Genomic DNA, 18,999 nt, shown 5'->3' on the forward strand with positions numbered 1-18,999 from the left:
CATTAATAGATCTCATTTACAGACAAGACATTTCAATTTAAACCATGCATTTTCTGTTCAAGAACAATTGACTTTAATATACAGACTAATACTCATAAGTATGTTAATTGATTATCAGGCAAATGAAACTCTTCTTGAAACCTTTCCTTTTTGTAGCATGACAAAGTACTAGAGACCCTGACTTGCTATTCTTTCTGAAAAAAAACCTCAGACTCGAAAATTTCAATACCCATTTCCACAAAGAAAACAAACCAAAACAACAAACAAACAAAAACCCCACCAACAGTACAAGTAATCTTGCCTTAGATGTCCTTGTTATGATTGACTCTAATGAGCAGTGATCTTTCAACAGATTATGCTGTCACCAAAAGAATATTATGCTAGGATTTTTGAAATATGTTAAACAAACATGACTTAGAAAAAATTGCTTTCAAATGTCTGGTTAGAGTTTTATGTAAACCACTTATAATCTTTCAGTTTTTATGCAATAGTATCTTAAAAAAAAAAATCCCCCACACAACTAAAACAAGCAAACAAAGCCCCGAACTGTGAAGCTAACAATGAACAAGTTGAAGGGTTGGGGGAAGCAAAAGACTCTAAAACAATGAATGCAAAAAGTCACTAAGTTGATACAGGACGTTCTTCTGACATACACATAAATTATATTTATACAAGCATAATTATTTAGTATCCATTGAGGATACTGATTTTGAAATGCACAGCAAAGCAGCAGTTTTGTTTTTTGGAATATCAGTGTATTTTAAAGCTAATTTGCTTCCCAGATAAAGAGTCAAATTATTGTGAGAGGAACAGTACGGAAATTTTTTCCACTTCATAGAGTTTAAACTGGTTATGGTACTTGATTAATCTGTTTATTTAACAGTAACCAAAAGGCAAATGAATCATGATGTAAATGTACTGTTTAAGGTGGCATAGGCCTTATGAGAGATTGTAACTCTTGAGGCTTCCTCTTTTCTCCTCAGGTTGCTCAAAAATATTCACATTTTCACAAGGAGGTTTTTGGCAGACTTGTAATTGCCTAGCTTAAATAGTCAGTTAATTTTTATTCCAGGTAATGCCTTTCTTCTCTAACCATTCTTAATCTGTCTGTTAGATGTTTTTTGACCAGGCTCATGTTTTCCCTTGAGTTATTAGGTAAAATTTCCTTCCAAAGCCCAGCAATCATGCTGTGTTGGCTTGAGTGGAAATGCCAAACAGCAATGCAAAATGCTGTGTTGTGCTTCATTCCATATGAGGGTTGTTGGTTTTGGTATGTCTTTAAACAGAGCTAGAAAACACCAAACCAACTTTTTTGTTGGCTGCTAGATGTAACTATCATCACTCTTTCCCAAGATAATATCTTATACACAGTTACTCTTACAGCTCATGCTGTGTATTGATTTCACAAAAGGGTTTAGTGTGAGCATTTCAAAGTAGCAGGGTAAGAAGATTGGTTTTGCCTGTTGCTCACACTCGAAGTTCTTTTTCTACACGTTCAGGTCTCTTCGTGAATCTCCTTATAACATTTGTTTTAATAACTATAGAAAAATGGATTATTTGGCTGATAGTCTTCTCTCAGGACTATTTTAAACTATTAACAAAGTGAAATTTGGATTTTGTATTTTTATTTTCCCCAGCATGTTTGAGTTTTACAGATGGCTCATATTTCATTCATCCTTCAGCAGTAGCCCTGAAGCCAAAGAGAGTAGTTACCAATCTTTTCCAATGTCAGTCCTTGGCATTTATTTTCAGCTGTTGTGTAAAGAAACCCAAACCAACACCAAAAATCCCACAGAAAACCAAGCTGCAAACAAAAAAATCCAAAACCTTAACCTCATATGACCTTGAATCCCCAGTGCATGATTATTTAGCATCAGTCTCATATATTCTTTTGCTGCAAGGTAGAAGTGCAATAAAAATTTGAACGTCTTCCAGCTAAGTAGTGAAATTTAAGTAATTGTAGAAAGAAAATGCCCTGCTGAACAGTAGGAAGGCAAGGATATGCTTTTTTATTAGCTCACTAAAGTGAGTCTGTTTCTTGAAACAAATTATTATTGTTGAGGACTCTCTGTAAGAGAAATGTGACTTTAAAAATGCTTCTCATTTGGAAGATGTTTTGTATTGTGAGACACCGTTAATATGCAATTCTGGATCACAATATTTGCCTTTCTCCTTAATGATGGGTTTGGGTGTACTGACCAAGCACTGCACGCCACTGGAGTGGTGTTGTCAAACTCTATAATAATTGAACAATTGGAAAATACATCTGTATGTTCCCAGTCTTTATTCTCTGAACAGTATTTAATTGGAAGATACAATTGTGGTCAGAAACTTCTTTGGTATATGTTGGTATGATGTTTAATTGCTGAATTGGGAACCTGAAAGGATTTCAATGTAAAAAGATTCTTATCTAATATGACGTGTGGCTAATTTCAGAATCGTTTTACTATTTTTTTCAATTTCCAGTCTAGTAAAATTCTCTGCTAACATTCAGAATTTTCTGTGTGAGAATTTTAGAAGTTGATACGAAAATTTGTACTCTTTCTTTTATTTTGAGAGTAGCATATTGAATTTTACTCTCCATGATGGTTTTAGAATATTGGGGGTTTTTTTTGGCCAAGGACAACTAATTCTTAAGTAAATATCCTTATATATCTAAAATATGGCTTTAGTTAGGTGTTAGTTCCACCTAAGACTTCAGCTGTTGAGAATTGTGTGTAGAAACAAATGCACCAATTCTTGCTTTTTTAATATTATGTTTATTTATATTTGTGTATATACAAGTTCATAGCAGGAGACATAACAGTAACAGGTTTCTTTGAAACAGTGCTGAGTCCTGCAAACAAAACACAGATTGTACCTTTCAAATTCACAAATCACTTATGTAACCTTCAGAAAACAAATAACTCCATTTCCTTATCTGAAATGAAGCATAACTGTTATGGCAACTTAGAAATGCCATTGATTGGTTTTCTGCATCAGAGGAGTCTTAATGTTGGCAGCCACAGCCTTGAGACTGAGCCCATCAAGGGTCTCTGTATTCTTTAAGGAATGTGCAACAGTGCCCAGGTGCTGTTTGGCGTTTTCCATTTCTTTGAGAAAAAAAGTAGTGTAGCAATATGATGCTGTGCCTTTCCAAAGACTTTTAAAGTAATTACATAATTCTGGTTTTGAAAATACCTTAATAAGTGCCCGGGTTCACTGAAAACAATGGCAGACATGAGCTGTTTAAAATTGTGAGGATCTTGAGAAGGCTTTTTTTCTGAAACAAATGTTTTTTGGAAGTTTATAAATACATTCTCAGCATGGCAGGGTTGAACCAGCCTCAGGTGGAGGGCAGGAGGCAGCTGGCAGAAAGAAGCTTTAATTTCAAAGCAGTGATATGTGAGTCCAGGAAGAGTCTTGGGAATGTACTCCTTTGAGGACATTAGGTAAGAAGAGGTTTAGAGGTGCAGCCAGAAGTATACTCTGATGGCTTATTTGTACTGTTTCAAGAAAACCAGGGCTTCTCACAATGTACCTTCTGTTTTGATGGCTGACATCTATTTTAGAATGCCTTTTCCCCCCTACTTTGTTTGAAGTTTATTCCAGATTTTAATATCAAATTTTTTCATTTTGCGCTGTTAACAAATGCACAGTTATTTAAGTAATTAAATGTGTTCCTGGAATAAGAACAGGATAATACTAAACTTTCATTTTTCATTTACTTTAACTTTCCTGTGCACCAAACACTATGTAAGTGGTCTTTTTCCTCTGTTTGCATTTTTTTTTCTTAATTCTTTGTGTTCTTTGAAAATTAGACAATGAAATTCTTACCAGTAACTAAACTGCTATTTTTTGGGTATCCCAGAGGAAATAGATTGGCCTCTTTCTTGGACCTCTCTGTTTCAGCCATGTTCTAAATTGGCTTTGTAAGCCCATTAACCTGTCAGTTGTGGTACCAGTTAATAATTGGCAGTGCACCAAACTGAAAGATCTAGCTAGAACTTCTCTGACTTCATCATCTGTTAAAAAAGTTTCTTGGTATAGATTTGTATTTTTTTGTTAGATTTGGGGAGGTAGTTTGTCTGTTTAGTTGTGGGGGTTTTTTTTAACCTTTGCAATGTGTTCTGCAATATTTCTGTTCTTAAATATTTTAGTGAGCTCTTGAAGTGGCTGACTAAATAATGTATACTGTGCCGTGGTCACATAGAGCCTGGTGGAAATGTCACAGTATCAAAGTCAGTCTCTTTTTTTTTTACCAGGATGCAGCTAATAGGAAACAGCAAAATGGGAACTGTTTCAGTGTAAAAGCACCACAAGGAGTTTAAGTGTTACTTTGTTACTTTATTGTTTTGAATACTCTATGTGGATGTTGAGAAAGTTTTAAGTCAGTCATATATTATTCTATGCTGGGAAAGGAGGCCTAAAATGTAAACTTTCAGGCCTGAAAGTTTCTAAGAGTAGATTAATAAAATAATTATCCTCTCAAGGTCCCTTCTAGCCTAGGTAACTTTTCATGGTACTTTTTTTTTTTTTTTTTTTTTTTTTTTTCCCCTGTTAGTATGAACTGCAGCAACTCTTGCTCTGCTCAGTAAACATTAAAGGGGAAATGTTCATCTGCCCTTAGGAACTGAATGCTGTTGTCAGTGAGGCCACTGGTATTTTATTGAGTACTCCTTTGATAGAACATTACAAATAATTTAATGAAAGAATAATTTATTCCAGATAAATGGTTTTTTGGGGCTTTTTTTCCTGTGTAACTAGAGTTCTGCTAAATACCAGCATGTGGGCATAACTATCATATGATCTGTTGAAAAAGAAAGTAACTAATAATAAGCAATGCTGTTTACTATGCCTGTGTCTGGTTGTTCTTCTATGTAAGAAGTCTTCTCAGCCATCCAGACCTTCCTAATAGAGATGCAGAATTGGTGCTTCTTAAGAGAATTCTTTATTTCTTATTTGGTTTGGTGGTTTTTTTCTGTAATTTATCTGGCAAAAGAGAGATCTGGGTTTGAAATATGAGAACTGAACAGTGCCATTTAGTATGGTTGGAATTTTTGTTGGAACAATTGGCATATTATCTCCTTTAAGAGCCTGGAACTGTTTTATCAGTGTTTATAAAATGGTGTGGTACAATAGCTCCCAACTTTTAAACATCAGTAGGAAATGAGAGAAGACAGAGCAACCCTTGATGGGAAGTGGGAGAGAAACAACAGGAACTGTATCCCTGTACAGAGTATTGTGTCCCTGTGTGATTTAGGGCAAGCATTTTAAGGACTCAATCCTTTCCCATGTCTTGGATACATTGGAGGCATCCTTGGTTTCCCCATGACTGTGTCGTCCCAGAGGAGATGCATTCTTTGATCCTTTAATATAGGGAATGTTAAATGTTTCTTCCCTTCTCCCCTAGGAGATGTGGAAGATCCAAGCTGCAAAACAAATATGGTGTTTATCCTGATTTTTTATATTTCAAAACTTGGGAGGAGAAAATATCTGGTATTTTCAGAAAATTGGAGAAAAATACATTTATTTTCACTTTACTGTCTTTACCGATTGCCCTCTCTACCATTGCCTTATGCTAGAGATTTCCTCTAGCCTACGTTTTATGCAGAAGTTAAAATATAATTGTTTACTTGAACTGATTTGTTAGTCTTTTCTGACCCAATATGTCATTAAATACCAATGCTGGAAGATTAAAATATGTGAAGGTCTTCATATCATCTAATCCAGGTGTATCAGGAGTCTATTTGGAATTTCACTTTATTTGATTTTTGTATGGATTTCAAGACTATAAGAATGCGTGCAGTGAGGCTCATTCTCTCCTCTTTCAGAGACAGTATAGTGTTTATTGTTTGGGTTTGGTAGTAAGAAGAAGATTTTAAGATGCTGAGAAGAATATTTGGTATTAAATTGAGTAAGTAGAGAATTACTTAACACCCAAGAGCTTTACAAGTAGGGAAAATGAAGATCCGTTGTTTGAAGTGTTTATTGTTTGAAGTAATGATAAATACCATATGCTATCTAGATCTGATTTACATTGATTCTATTTATAGCCTGCAGATTGTTGTACTGCCATCATTGTTCACAAAGGTAGTGAAGTAAAATTCAAAGCAGTTGCAACTCCTGGATGACTTTATTGTCTGACTTCTGTAAATTGCTGTAACTGCACATATTTTGATAGATGTACTTTAAGGTGGAACTGCTGGAATTTTGTCCCAATGTGTCCAGTCTCCAGCTCATCAGATTTAAATAGAATCTTTTTGTGGTGTTTTAGATGGTTTAAAGCCTTGTTTAGCCTTAGGCACCTAATTAAACTTCTTACCTTTGTTGTATAAAATAAACTACTTGTTTTAACTGCTTTTAAAATATTTTGTGTCATCATATTTAATTCAAAATGCAAAGAACTCCTAATAACATCTCTTGAAACTGCCTGCTCCATCTTTTAAATATGCCTTCAGTTCTGCTTAGGCTTATTCTTTCAGGGAGAATTGCTACTAAAGATGTCTAAAGAAAAGAGATGAAGAAAACTTTATTGACCTGTGCAGATCAACTTTAAAAGAATTCACAGCAGCCTGACTTCTTTGTGGTGTTAATGCATTTCTATCCTCATAAACAAGGGTGACATAAATTTTAATTATGGTAGTAGAAAGTTAATTTATTTGTTGGAATTGCGATCTTGAAATCCTGTACATAATAAAATTGTCCAGTGTGCGTAATATGCAGCAAATAGCAAACTTCAATTAATTCCTAGATAAAATTAGCATGCATTGCACTTCAAGGATTTGTCTTTGTTTCTCTAATCAAAACTCCAGTTAATTTCAGCTTTGTTCTCTTCCTCCCCCACATTAGTTCCATTGTCTTGATTTGCATCATTTGTGGCAGCTGGCTTCTTATCAATCTGTAGTTTAGACTTTTACATCAAACAGTAAATTAATTAGAGGAAAATAAATCCCAGTTATACTTCTTGATAACTGTAGAAGCCTCTAAGAATAGAAGTGAATGTTGCTGATTCTGGTCAGAGGTGAGCAGTGTAACATGGGGAAGGCGGCAGATGATGCTTCACATTCAGTGAACCGATAGTTATCTCTAGCAGCAAGTGTTGCTCACCTGTGCCTTTTCTTTCCTAGTCCATCCTATTGTTTGTTATGAAGCTAAACTAGAAAGAACAGCAATTAAAAAAGCAGCATGTAGATGTGGGTTCTTTTATAGGATGCATGGCCTTAATGCATTGCAAGAAGCAGATGCATCCTAAATGTTACATTATCTTCCCTATACCACAGTTTAAAAACATAACCAAAACTGCTTGTATTCATTCTGTTACAATTTATGAACTATTTTTCTTCCTATAAAGAGAAAGCAAGTGACCCTTTTACAGTCAAGCAACTAGTAGAAAAGGCTCAGGAGCATATTCTCCACAAGATGCTCATAGACACAGAATGTCAAAGAACATGCAGACTTTAAACCTCAGCTTGTGTTTTTGGGAACAGAAAGTATCTTAGTGTTTTGTCAAATTGCTGCACTGTACTAAGTTCCCTTTTTTTCTCAATAGCCATTAGTAATAGTTAGGAAATTAAGACTGCTTTTAGTATTTGCTGCACTTATATTGTTTCTTTTAAAAAGCCAAGACAGCAGAACAGCATTGGAACCACATTCGTTACTGTGGTGGGGAAATAGGCAAAGCAAGTGGAGGTGAGAGTGTCATTACACATTATAAACCTGAAGGAAGTCTGCTCTATTTACAGTGAAATAATCTATGGAAATGATGGGCTAGTTCAGTCTAATTTATTTGCTATCTCCTATTGCTTATTTCTCCCATTGTTTCTTTCTTGAACAAATAGGTATGATTTTCTTGCCCATCAATTCAAGATATGTGTCATCTCTGTCTTTCTGATAGTTTTTGCTGTCTTTAGCTGAGCTATCTCATGTAGTTCATCTTTTCAATAGTGTGCAGATCACGAAGGAAGGTAATACCTTGTCTAGCTCTTCAGAGAATATTGAATTTGGTTAGATACTGTGTCTGTTTTGCAGCAATATCTTTCCTCATTTTCCAAACCTTATTGTTAGCACAGTTTAAGAGCTCAGTCCAGCATTATTCCAAGGTCATTTTGTAAGTCCTGCTGTGATTCTGATTCTTTTATATTTGTCTCCATTTTTGAGCTGAATATGAAATTTAGTGGTTTAGCTTTTGAATAGGAAATTTAATTTACAACTTGTCAGTTCGTTTACAAAGCAGATACCACTCTGAAGGACTCTCCTAAATATATATGAGGCTTTTCTCTTTTGTCCTCTGTTCATTTCTTTGTTCCCATGAAACACAGAATTACAGAAATCATTTCACAAATTGAAGTTCACAGTTGTCTCTGCTGCCTGCGAGGCAGTGCAGGCTGGACGGGGCAGCAGATGGGTGGTGGATGCACATGCAGGGTATCCAGCCAGGAATCTCTTGCCTTCCCTTGGCATCCCTGCCCTCTGTCAGCCCACAAAGTTCCAGTTCATTGACAAAACTTGAGTAACAGTTTGTGGAAGCGGGAGGATCCTTTTATTATTCTTTTTTGTTGTTGTTTGTTTTAGTAGAAAAACTCTTAACTTTCAGTTCTTTCCATACGTATTTCTAGGTATATGATTTTGCCTCTGTTTTATAGTGAGTGGGTGTTATGTAATCTCTGAAATGTTTGCCATGATTTCACTGTTGTGGGCTTTGAAGTGAGTGTTTAACTTGTAAGGTACTTGATACCCTTTAATCCTGTGTCAAATGAATAGTCCAAAATGTCAGAGAGTCTGCAGGACAATGGGTTATATCATGAGTTAGAATTATTAAGTGCATTTGGAGTTGTCTCAATCTGTAATAATGACAATATGTAAATCAAGAACACTTTGGATACATCCAAGTCACTCAAACTACTAAGTCCCAAATGAGGTCTTGCTTTGAGATTTGCGTTGGAGATTCTACATAAGAGATGCTAAACTTTTTCTTGACTAAATGTTAACCTGTTTGCTTCTTTTTGAATGTGATCCAAGTTTGAATAAACCTATTCTTTGTCTTCAAGAGAAGTCTGGTCAGTAGTTTTTTGGGCTAGATAATTTGGGTGAGACTGGCAGACTTGTGAAGCTACGGCTATAAAAAAAAAACAAATTGAGATATAATGGCACATGCACAGAAAAAATTTTGGGAAGTTTTAAAGCACAATAACATGGAGTTCATAACTCATCACTTTGTACTTCCCCTGGAGTCCATGGGTATTTTGCTCTTGTAGTTTTAATGGCCAAGCAACCCTGCTAATACAAATGCAATTTCTGAGAGACCTATTAAAAAATTAGAGACATAATTATAAAATGACTGCTTTATGTATGGAAGTGGATTCTTTGGAATTTAAAACTTGTAGAAAGGAAACACACATTAATATATTTTGCTTTTGCAGGCTTAGTGTATTCTTAGCATGTTATTTCACAGATCCTTAATGCCTTTAAATGCAGGTAATGAATTTGGACATCCAGAATGGCTTGACTTCCCCAGAATAGGGAATAATGAGAGCTACCACTATGCCAGAAGACAGTTTAATCTTACTGAGGATGATCTTCTTCGCTATAAATTCCTAAACGCCTTTGATAGAGATATGAATAAATTGGAGGAAAGATTTGGCTGGCTTGCATCTCCCCAGGTAAGCTGTGTGTACAAAATGTTAAGTTTTAGTCAGCAGTTGGGTACATGTGTAGAGTAACAACACTTTCAAATTTGCATGCTGAAATTTCAAACAGTGCTTTGTTATGCGCTGTGTAATGCCTCACCATATATTTCAAGTTGTCAAAATATGGCACTGAAATACCTTCCACATATAATAGAAACCTGAAACAGTCTTATTTTAGCTTCATAACAAGGTCTTTTCCTATTATTTTCCCTGTTTTTATTCAGTAACTGTGGATTGCATAAAGCAGACTATAAAATTGTCTGTAATCCAATCCAAGGATTGCTTTGCAAAAGTATAAGTTGTTCTGACATTACACTTTATAAAAATAATTACTCCATTTCTGAGGAAAAACTTTCAGCAAAGTCTGGTGTAAATTATAGTCTCCTAGTCATCAACCTGCTGCCTCTGCATTTGCATTTTTTACACTTGTATCACACTGTAATTTTTATGAAAGATCAATTTTTATAATTTCTCAGTGTTTAATTATTTTATTCTAGCCCACTTTAAAGAATAATACACTTTTAAGATTTTTTTAATTGATGCCTAGTTATTTATTATTGGCTTTAGCAAATAAAACAAAGTACGCACAGCCATTTATTGTGGCTTATCAAAGCCGTTGCTCACAAAGATTGCTAAAAAAACACACAAAAAAGCATATTGAGTGCTTCAATTTCTGAATTAATATTACTATATGTGATGCAGATCCCTATAACAAATAGGCTACCAAAAGGAATCCATTTTTTACTAAAGAAAAGTGTGATGAAAAGACCGTATTACCAATTTTGAGCAAGTATTTTTCAAGTGCTCTATGCTGAACAGGCTTCTACCTCTGGAATTTTATGTTGCCTTGTGAAAAGTAAGCTACGGCTTAGTAATCAAAAAATTTTATATTAAATTTCATAGATAAACAATTTCAGTTTGCACATTTTAATGCCTTTAGTTCTGTTCCTTGAGTATTTACCTGTATTACTTGAAATGAGGTACAGAAGCAGTGGGGTTTTTCTTGTTTTTTTTTTTTTTTTTTTTCATTCATTAGAAATTAAATCTTTTTAAAGTGTTGTTTTTTTTTTCTTTTCCCCCTAGGCCTATGTGAGTGAAAAGCATGAATCCAATAAGGTCATAGCATTTGAGAGAGCAGGTCTTATTTTTATTTTCAACTTCCATCCATACCAAAGTTATGTGGACTACAGAGTGGGTATTGAAACTCCAGGAAAATATCCTTTTCTTTACTGTTCTGTTTGTGAGGAAAAGTTTTAGAAATTGAAAGCTGATTTTATGTCTTTTTTTCCTAATATGAATCCTACCTGTAGTTGAAAGGCAAGAAATCACTAATTTGTCACCAATATAACATTGCTTTAATTCTTTGTGTACACCAAAAAAATAATCTATAAATTAGTCTTCTTCAGGAGAGATACTTTTGTAGAAAGCAAAAGTAAAAAATGCAATTTAAAGACTTGTGAAGCTGTTTTTTGAAATTCTGTTGAGGAATGAGAAAGCAAGGAACTCTTACTTCTTAATAACACAGCAGAAAGCCACCACAGTGGGATAATGCTGCATGGAGTCACACAGGAATGTGCATTAGTGAAAACCTTCATCAGGCAGTTTGTATTTGTACATTTGTACTTTAAAACTTGAGTGGACTGAGAATGTGCTCTGAGATCAGCTGAGCGGTAAATGATGACTCGAGTAATTGATTTTGCATTTGTGTCCAAATTCTTAGAGGCTCCAAAAATTAATGCTGATTTTCTGGGGGAGTTTTAGTTGCCCAAATTCAGTTTCTTTCAAGTCCTTTGACAAACTCAGCCTAGTCTGTGACTCTTGCTGTGTCAGGTTAAAGCTCTGCAGTTCCAGTTTTTGCCTCTTCCTTATTTATCAGCCATTCAGGGTAATTCCATGTTTTGGTTGCTTTAATTCAATCATGAAATTTCGTGTCCTGAGGATCCCAGAGCTGTGCACAGTACTCTGTGGCAGGGGGAGCTCACCAGAGAAGAGTAAGGAGCTATTTAATATCTAGAGGAATTTCCTTATCTATTTTCTTTAAATACTTTGGGGTGTTTTCATGTTGGCTAAGGTTTCTCCCTAACTCTTCTTCTGCAATTAGAACCATGAATTTTATGTATAGTTTTTTAATGGATGCTTTTAACCTAAGACTTCAATAAATGATGTCCTATTATTAGGACATATGGTAACAATATTAAATCTTCAGAACAATTTCTCCACTTGAAAAGGAGTTATTTATGATCCTTTTGAAATTTAGATGTGCAGAGGAAGTACCTAAAAGCAAAAGTTTGTTGTTAGTCTGTTTGTTTCTTTTAATAAATTAATGGATTCTCAGTTTGATATCCTTTGCTGTTAAAAGCCGGAAGAGACAAACTGCAATAATGTATTGATCAAATTGTTTTAATTAAACATTTTTCTGAATTATATTGGGAATTGTGGGAAATGGGATGATCCTTTCAATACTTAGGTTAAAGTTAGTTTCGTGCATTGAACTAGATGAATGACTGCACCTAACACATGTCATTGAATGTGCCTTTATAAAATGGATGGCTTTGGTCTGTCCATATATTGTAGTGATATATCTCTCTAAGCTGGTTTTTACACAGCTTCTCAGATATGTTACCAGCTATGTTGAAAGGTACAGAGTTTACTGCCTGGCCTGCATTTTTGTAGGCATTCCTCTGTTCTGAACTCACTGAAAATGTCATTCTTCTTTCAACTCTTCTGTATGTAGGCTGTTGGCGTAACAACCCCAGTTCTACTTTTATATGAGAAGGTGTAGTCAGCAAACATTACAATTGTGCTGGTCCCACCTGCTTTTGGAAAGTCTTTCTGTGGGCATTCAGCTGGTCCATGTCTGTATGAGAAGTCACAGTTTGTGGTCAGTTTTTCCTTCCTCCTTATGCTTCAGTCTTCTCTCTTGACTTATTTTCCTTGCTCTGTTCTACAATTTGTTCTTGTAAGATACTGTACTTTGGTGTGAGGTATTCAAGGAATGGGTCCTTAATTTTATATGTGAGCATGAGAGTCTGTGAATGTTGAGCAGTATAAATTGCTGCTGACTTATCTGTATTTTGATATTTCATGTTGTCATATACTGCTCAAGCAGAAAAAAGATGTCATGGGAAACAGTGCTTTCTTTGTTTCACATATTGCTATTTTTGCATAGCAGGTATCAAAGCATTATAGTCCCAGAGTGGTTGAATAGCAGAGTGTCATGAATTTAGGGTTCATAAGGACATTCAGGTACTCATCTTTTTGCCCTGGTGACCAGTGACAGGACCTGAGGGGAGGGTATGAAGCTGTGTCAGGTTAGATACTAGGAAAGGTTCTTTACCCAGTGGGTGGTTGGGCACTGGAACAGCCTCCCCAAGGCAGTGATCACAGCACCAAATGTGACAGAGATCAGGAGCATTTGGACAGTGCTTTCAGGCACATGTCATTCTTGGGGCTGTTCTGTGCTGGACTTGGATCCTAGTGGCTCTCTTCCAACTCAGGATGTTCTGTGATTTGAAGCCAGAGTCATCCATAAGCAAATAGCTAGATTTAACTTGAGGAATCACAAATATTGCAATCAAATGCTGCAAAAATACACTTTTTTTTGTAAAAATCTCCACATTAATTCAAGCTCTCTGACATTTACAACGTGCATCTAGAGCTTCTAATGAGCAAGTAAGGTCATTTAAATGAGTCACTGGCATGTGATTGCTGAAGGCAAAGACGCCCCTTTGAAGTGTGGTTGTGTAACTGTCCCTGCCAGTAGAATCCTGGCAGGCCGAGACAAAGGTTTTAATTTAGGATCAGTCAAATGCTGAATTCCATCAAGGTGGTTGATACTTAAGGTTAATAGGTGTGAATAAGAAATACAGCATACTAATGTGGGAATGCCTCTTTGATCTGCATGGGAGAAGAAGGAGTTTTGCAGCACTCCGAGTGTCTGTAAGTATCAGAGTGGCATATCCTATTGCCCAATTTCTGAGTCATTATGTGAAGGAAAAAGAAAAACATTTCTGTGCTTATACTGGAATTTTACTTCATAAATTATGCTCTTTCAGAAACCTTTTCATGAGAAAATAAGCTTGAACTAACAAATTATTTCTGCCTAATTTGCTTCAGTCTGGAGGTAGATGAACAATCAACATCTAGGTCAGCTGTCTCTAGTTTTCTGATTGGAGGTAAAACTTTGAATGTTAATGGACAAACCATTCATAAGTTTCCAATTTTATGTTTTTACTACTGCCTAGGCTTTTCTGTAGGATAGTGCTTGGATTCCAAGGCCAGTCTGCAGTGAAAATTCAATATGGAAACCTTCTTTCCTCTATTCAAAAGGAGCATGGCTGAAAGGATGGAAAACAAAGATTTCAGAATGGGCTTAAAGATTTCAGAAAGAACTCCTTTTCCTTCCTTAAGATTCCACACTTGATTTTGTTAAATAATTTTTCCCCTGTGTTGGAAGCCTCATTAAGCTATATGTGTGTGTATATCTCCCTCTTTTTTTAACAAGGTTTGTTATCTTGGCTCCAAAGTAAATCTGCATTTTATGTTTATAATCACCAACCAGCATGAATTGACATATCTGAAAATTTGCATGTGGTTTAAACAAAAATCATGTTTGGCAGAAGTTAAAAGGGACAGTGGTCCCCTCCCTCTCAGTACTTGTGCATGTGTTGAGTGCTTAAATGGCTTCGTTGGAATAGACTGAGCTGAATTTTATCAGGCCAAGGTGTTTAACTTCATTAAAAAATTTAGCCACTCTCAATATACTTTTTGTCACTCATAGGTTGAATCCTTAGACTTCAAAATTAGCAGTGTGTGGAGAGGAGCAAAAGTGATACCCTTCATCCCGAAATTATGCTAGTTTTTTTAGTAAAATTCAAGAATTATGAAAAGGAAAATGGCCTCACCACTTAAGACTCTATCACCCCCACAAGCACCACTCGGTTTCTTTCATCAGCAGTAAGTGTTGGAACAAAGTACCAATTTTTTCTATTTTATGATTTGCATTTACTTTGTAAAGTTTTAACTTTATTTTATCTTTTATTTTTTGCTAAATCTATTTGATTCCTTTTAAGTATCTAGAGGTATTCCAACTCATTGCTACACTTTGTTAAATAATTCACCCCATTTTAACAACTGCAGTCAGAATATTTGTCTCTTAAAAAGCCTTCTCTTACAATATATTCCATCTTTTGTTCCTCTGTGCTATAATAATTCCAGCTCTTTTACAGAAGACTCTCAGAGGAGTTGTGGGGTTTTCTTCTGTAAAATTGCATACTTTTCTGATTGACACTTGATCAAATTCTGACAGACTGTAAAATACTGCTAAATACCAATAGATTTTGATGGTCACAATTACATTACTTCCTAAATGCAATTCAAATGCATTGTTTTGTTTAGTGGTACATTTTTAGTCTAGTTCATCACCTGAAGTGCTGTGCATATCTGCTGTAGTGTATAAAGTTATCATTCATGGCAGATTGCAGAAGATACTGGGAGGTACTTTCTGTAAGAGGAGTCACTGTGCTAAATTAAGTTTTCAGTTCAAAATTTCATATGAATTCTATATGTTCTGCATGTTTTTTCACTCTATTCTTAGATTTTGATATGATTTTTGGTTTTTGTTGAATATATCGGCATGCTTCCATTACTGCATGACTTCCACTACTAGTTCTTCTAGATCTTTTGCTATGATTTATTTTCTGTTTAAGGGGTAATTGGCATAGTTCCTTAACAGTTGCCTTCAAGTATAAAATCCTTCTTGATTCTGATGCTGGAGAATATGGAGGGCATCAAAGGCTGGACCACAGAACAGAGTACTTCTCTGAGCATTATCCTCACAATTATCGACCTAATTCAATTATGGTGAGTAAATTGTTTGGGGGTTTGTTTGTTTTGTTTTCATTTTACTTTCATCTATGTAAGTTTTGCAATTCTTTGGACAAATATGGAGTCTCTGCTATTTGGGAAAGGGGATATTTTAAATTTATTTTCTGAAATTAACCTTTATCTAAATACAGTATAGATAACATTATGATTTGGTTATAACCAAGAATATTAACTAATTTTTCTGTTTAAACCTTGTTCTTATATTTCCATGCACTTTTGCAGTGTCTGGCATGCTGTGTTCCTTGCCAACATGCACAGAAACATACTAACATGCTTTTGAACTGCTCTCCTTAATATTATAATTTCCTTTATTTTCACTTTATTTCAGTCAAGAGACTGCATCTTCATGCTTGCTTTGTTTAAAGCTCTGCAGAAACTGAATCTTCCTTTTCTGTCTTAAAAACATGTATTTAACCCTACAAACAAGAATTAGGGTCAATCCTAAGCCTGGGGAGGCTTTTTCCTCCCCAGTTTACGGAAAAACTTTGCAAAATGGAACAGGATTTCTCTGTTCACATCAAGAATTTCAAAGATTCCATTCCTAGAGTGGTATGAATAATGGATAAAGAGTTTTCCACAAATCACCTGAGATGAAGTGGGAGACATATCCTTGCATACAATTTCTGTTAGCTGAGGTGGTCACTAATAAAACTTTACCTTCCTAAATTGCTCTTGAAATCAGAATCACAAGTAGGAATTGTAAAATGTTATTTTCCCTATTCTTTATGTATGTATATATGTACATATTTCCCATTTTTTCTGTATGCATTCACATCTGTGTATATGCTCATAAGCACAAGAAAATAAGATTCAGAAAGGCTGGAAATTAAGAGTTCACTGAAAAAAAATTCTGAAATCGCTTATATTGCTGATTAGGTTATTATACCCCGTGCATTTCTGTGAGTGAAGGGTATGTTTCTCTATGCACAGGTATATTGGTACACATAAATACCTGCAGATAAATTACATTTGTAACCATAAGGGCCTGCAAAAATGGAGCATCTGCACTGATTTTTGTGGGCCACTCCCCTTCCATGGTTGAACAGAACATGATTTTCCAGTGTCACATCTTAACTTTTCTCATAAGATCTAAACTGCTGAAAATTATTTTCACTTCTAACCTCTATCTCTCTTTCTTTCATTGTATCCAGAGTATTGGCATTTCTTTCATTTGCATGATTTAAAATCTTTTCTTTACATGAGAGAATTTTTGTGCTTGGTGTAAAGGATCTTAGGAATGGGTTTGGGGTTTGTTTTTTTTCTTTTTTAAGTATTTGCATGTGATAGTTCCTTCATAGTGTGGGTAAGTATTTGTGCTAATTTGAAATGAAAGGTCTGAGGTTTCATTCCTGAAGGTTATGTAGCAAATTATTGCTTCCAGTGTTCTTGCTTCGTGTGCCCAATTCAAGTACATTGCCTGGGTGATTGGAGAGCATCTGAATTATCTATCACTAACTTAACTTTTGCAAGCCAATTAACTGTGATTCGGAACGTGTATTTCACATTTAGTTCATTAGATGGTGAGTGCAAGCCTTCCAAGCCAGAAACAAACGTGGCAGAACGTGAAGCTGTGGTTTGCTAGGAGTATGTGCAAGATAAGGCATGTGGCAAACACTGCAGCAAATGCACTTTTGCACCAAAAGCTGTGGCATGGCAATGGCACTTCTAGGTCAGAGAGAAACCCATTAAACCCATTCACTTGTGTCCTTCTGCCACCCAATTCACAGAGCAGCTCCAGCCAAGCCCCCAGAGGATGCCTCTTGCACCAAATAAAGGTAAAGTACCAGTGAAAGGACAGTGAGTAAAAGTGATTGAGGAAAAACATCTGGAAAACCTAAATTCAGCAAATAGGTCTTCATGTAAGAACTAACAAAAGCTACAGTAAATGCCTCCAGCTGCTATTTTGCAGTAAAACAAAGATGTTTTATTTCAAATAGCAATTTTTATCCAGGTTATTGGGTAATTTGTCCAGCTTAAGAGTTTCTTTAGTCTTAATTGCAGTTTCTAAAGTCCAACTCAGAAGTCTTCCCACCAAATAACATATGATGCCACCTCAATAATAATAATTCATAATCCATGAGACTTGAGTTTCTTGTTTCAAAAGTTCTAGTTTCTCCTCCACTACAAACTTTGAAAGAGTATTTTTTTAATGAGAGATGCACCTTCCTTAAGATGTGTGAGTAAACATTGTCAATAAAACATGCCCAGAGGGTTGTGACAAAATGAAATCACATGCAATAATTCTGCTTCTCAAGTCAGGCTTTAATAGCACACAAATGTGGTACAAAAATAGAAGATTAAATGTGACATGATTCATTCTAAAAATCATCTAATAAAAGAAATATTCAAGGTGGCATATCAAAATGAGAAGAAGGGAGATATGAAATTCCTGGAGCAAAGAATCCTGGAAGAAGATGAAGCTTTGTAAGCACTGCTGAGCATTTCACTGTCCAATTTTCAGGCTTGTTTAGTAAAGCTCTTAGAGGGCCAGAATTCAAAATCATCAGACACACCTTGTAAACTTCATAGAAAATGCACAGAAATGCCCTTTGTAATATGACTTATTTAAATAACTGTACTAATTTTTTTTCATTTCACTGCTTTTTCTATAATGGATTGTTAACAAATATATGAAATGTACATAACATTCCATGTAATCAAACTTTCTAATAACAAGCTGTGAACCATTTTGTCACTGTAGGAATAGATCTTTTTTACCCCTTTAGCTTCATTTCTATTTACAGCTCCACTCTGGTATTCTCATAGTAGTCTTTTTGGAGGTATGTTTATGTGTGCTTTTTTGATAAACCTTTGGTCTTGTTTATGTTTCATCATCTCTTGGCAGAATGTAACTTAAGAGCTGCACACACATTTCAACCCCTGTCAGATCTTGGTGCCACTTTTTGGATTAATTCATTTCCTGATACCTGGCTTGGCTTTTGTGGTTGGATGTGAAACTTAGATTTGGGGCAGGGGGAAGAAAAAGTGTAATTTTTTTAATAGTGTATTACTCAGAATATCTTGTTGGCCTATTCTAAGGTACCCAACTTGATTGAATTTTGCTGTAGGAAAGAACTAGCTATCAATAAGCGTCCTAGTAAATTTTTTGTACCGTGCCAAAAGTTTGCATTTTTATTGAAATGGAGGGGTTATACTTTTCTGCTTTGTGCACCAACAGAAACTGAGTAATAAAGAGGCTAAGTGGAATATTGCAGAGGATATTGTGTCATTGGAAAAGTAGTATATGATTTATTGTGAAATATAATTGCTTAACATATTTTGACTTTTATTGATTTACTTTTTCTGTAGTTCATTCCAATTAGCTAAAAAATAAATAGATGTCAGAGTATTCCTTTCCCCCTGTCCCCAGTGCGGCCTTTTCTTTTTCTCAATTTTTGGCATTCAATGATAGATCTTTTCACATTAAATTAAGGTGAAATTATAT

General features: G+C 35.3%; 1 protein-coding gene across 3 annotated transcripts in view; it reads left to right on the forward strand.

Annotated features, from left to right (window-relative positions):
• GBE1 (1,4-alpha-glucan branching enzyme 1) overlaps window positions 1-18,999 on the forward strand; it is a 137,217-nt gene that overhangs the window by 110,043 nt on the left and 8,175 nt on the right. For 2 of the 3 annotated variants that reach the window (XR_009420520.1, XM_059493719.1), the window contains exons 13-16: window positions 9,457-9,641; window positions 10,752-10,880; window positions 15,411-15,530; window positions 17,282-17,329. Coding sequence is in view for 2 of the 3 variants with exons in the window: in XM_059493719.1 (XP_059349702.1) it covers window positions 9,457-9,641; window positions 10,752-10,880; window positions 15,411-15,530; window positions 17,282-17,329 (482 nt within the window). In the remaining variant the exon portion in view is untranslated. The remainder of the gene's footprint in view (window positions 1-9,456; window positions 9,642-10,751; window positions 10,881-15,410; window positions 15,531-17,281; window positions 17,330-18,999) is intronic. The other variant, XM_059493720.1, reaches the window with a different exon arrangement.

This window comes from Ammospiza nelsoni, chromosome 2, assembly GCF_027579445.1.
Source record: "Ammospiza nelsoni isolate bAmmNel1 chromosome 2, bAmmNel1.pri, whole genome shotgun sequence".
Classification (NCBI taxonomy): Eukaryota; Metazoa; Chordata; class Aves; order Passeriformes; family Passerellidae; genus Ammospiza; species Ammospiza nelsoni.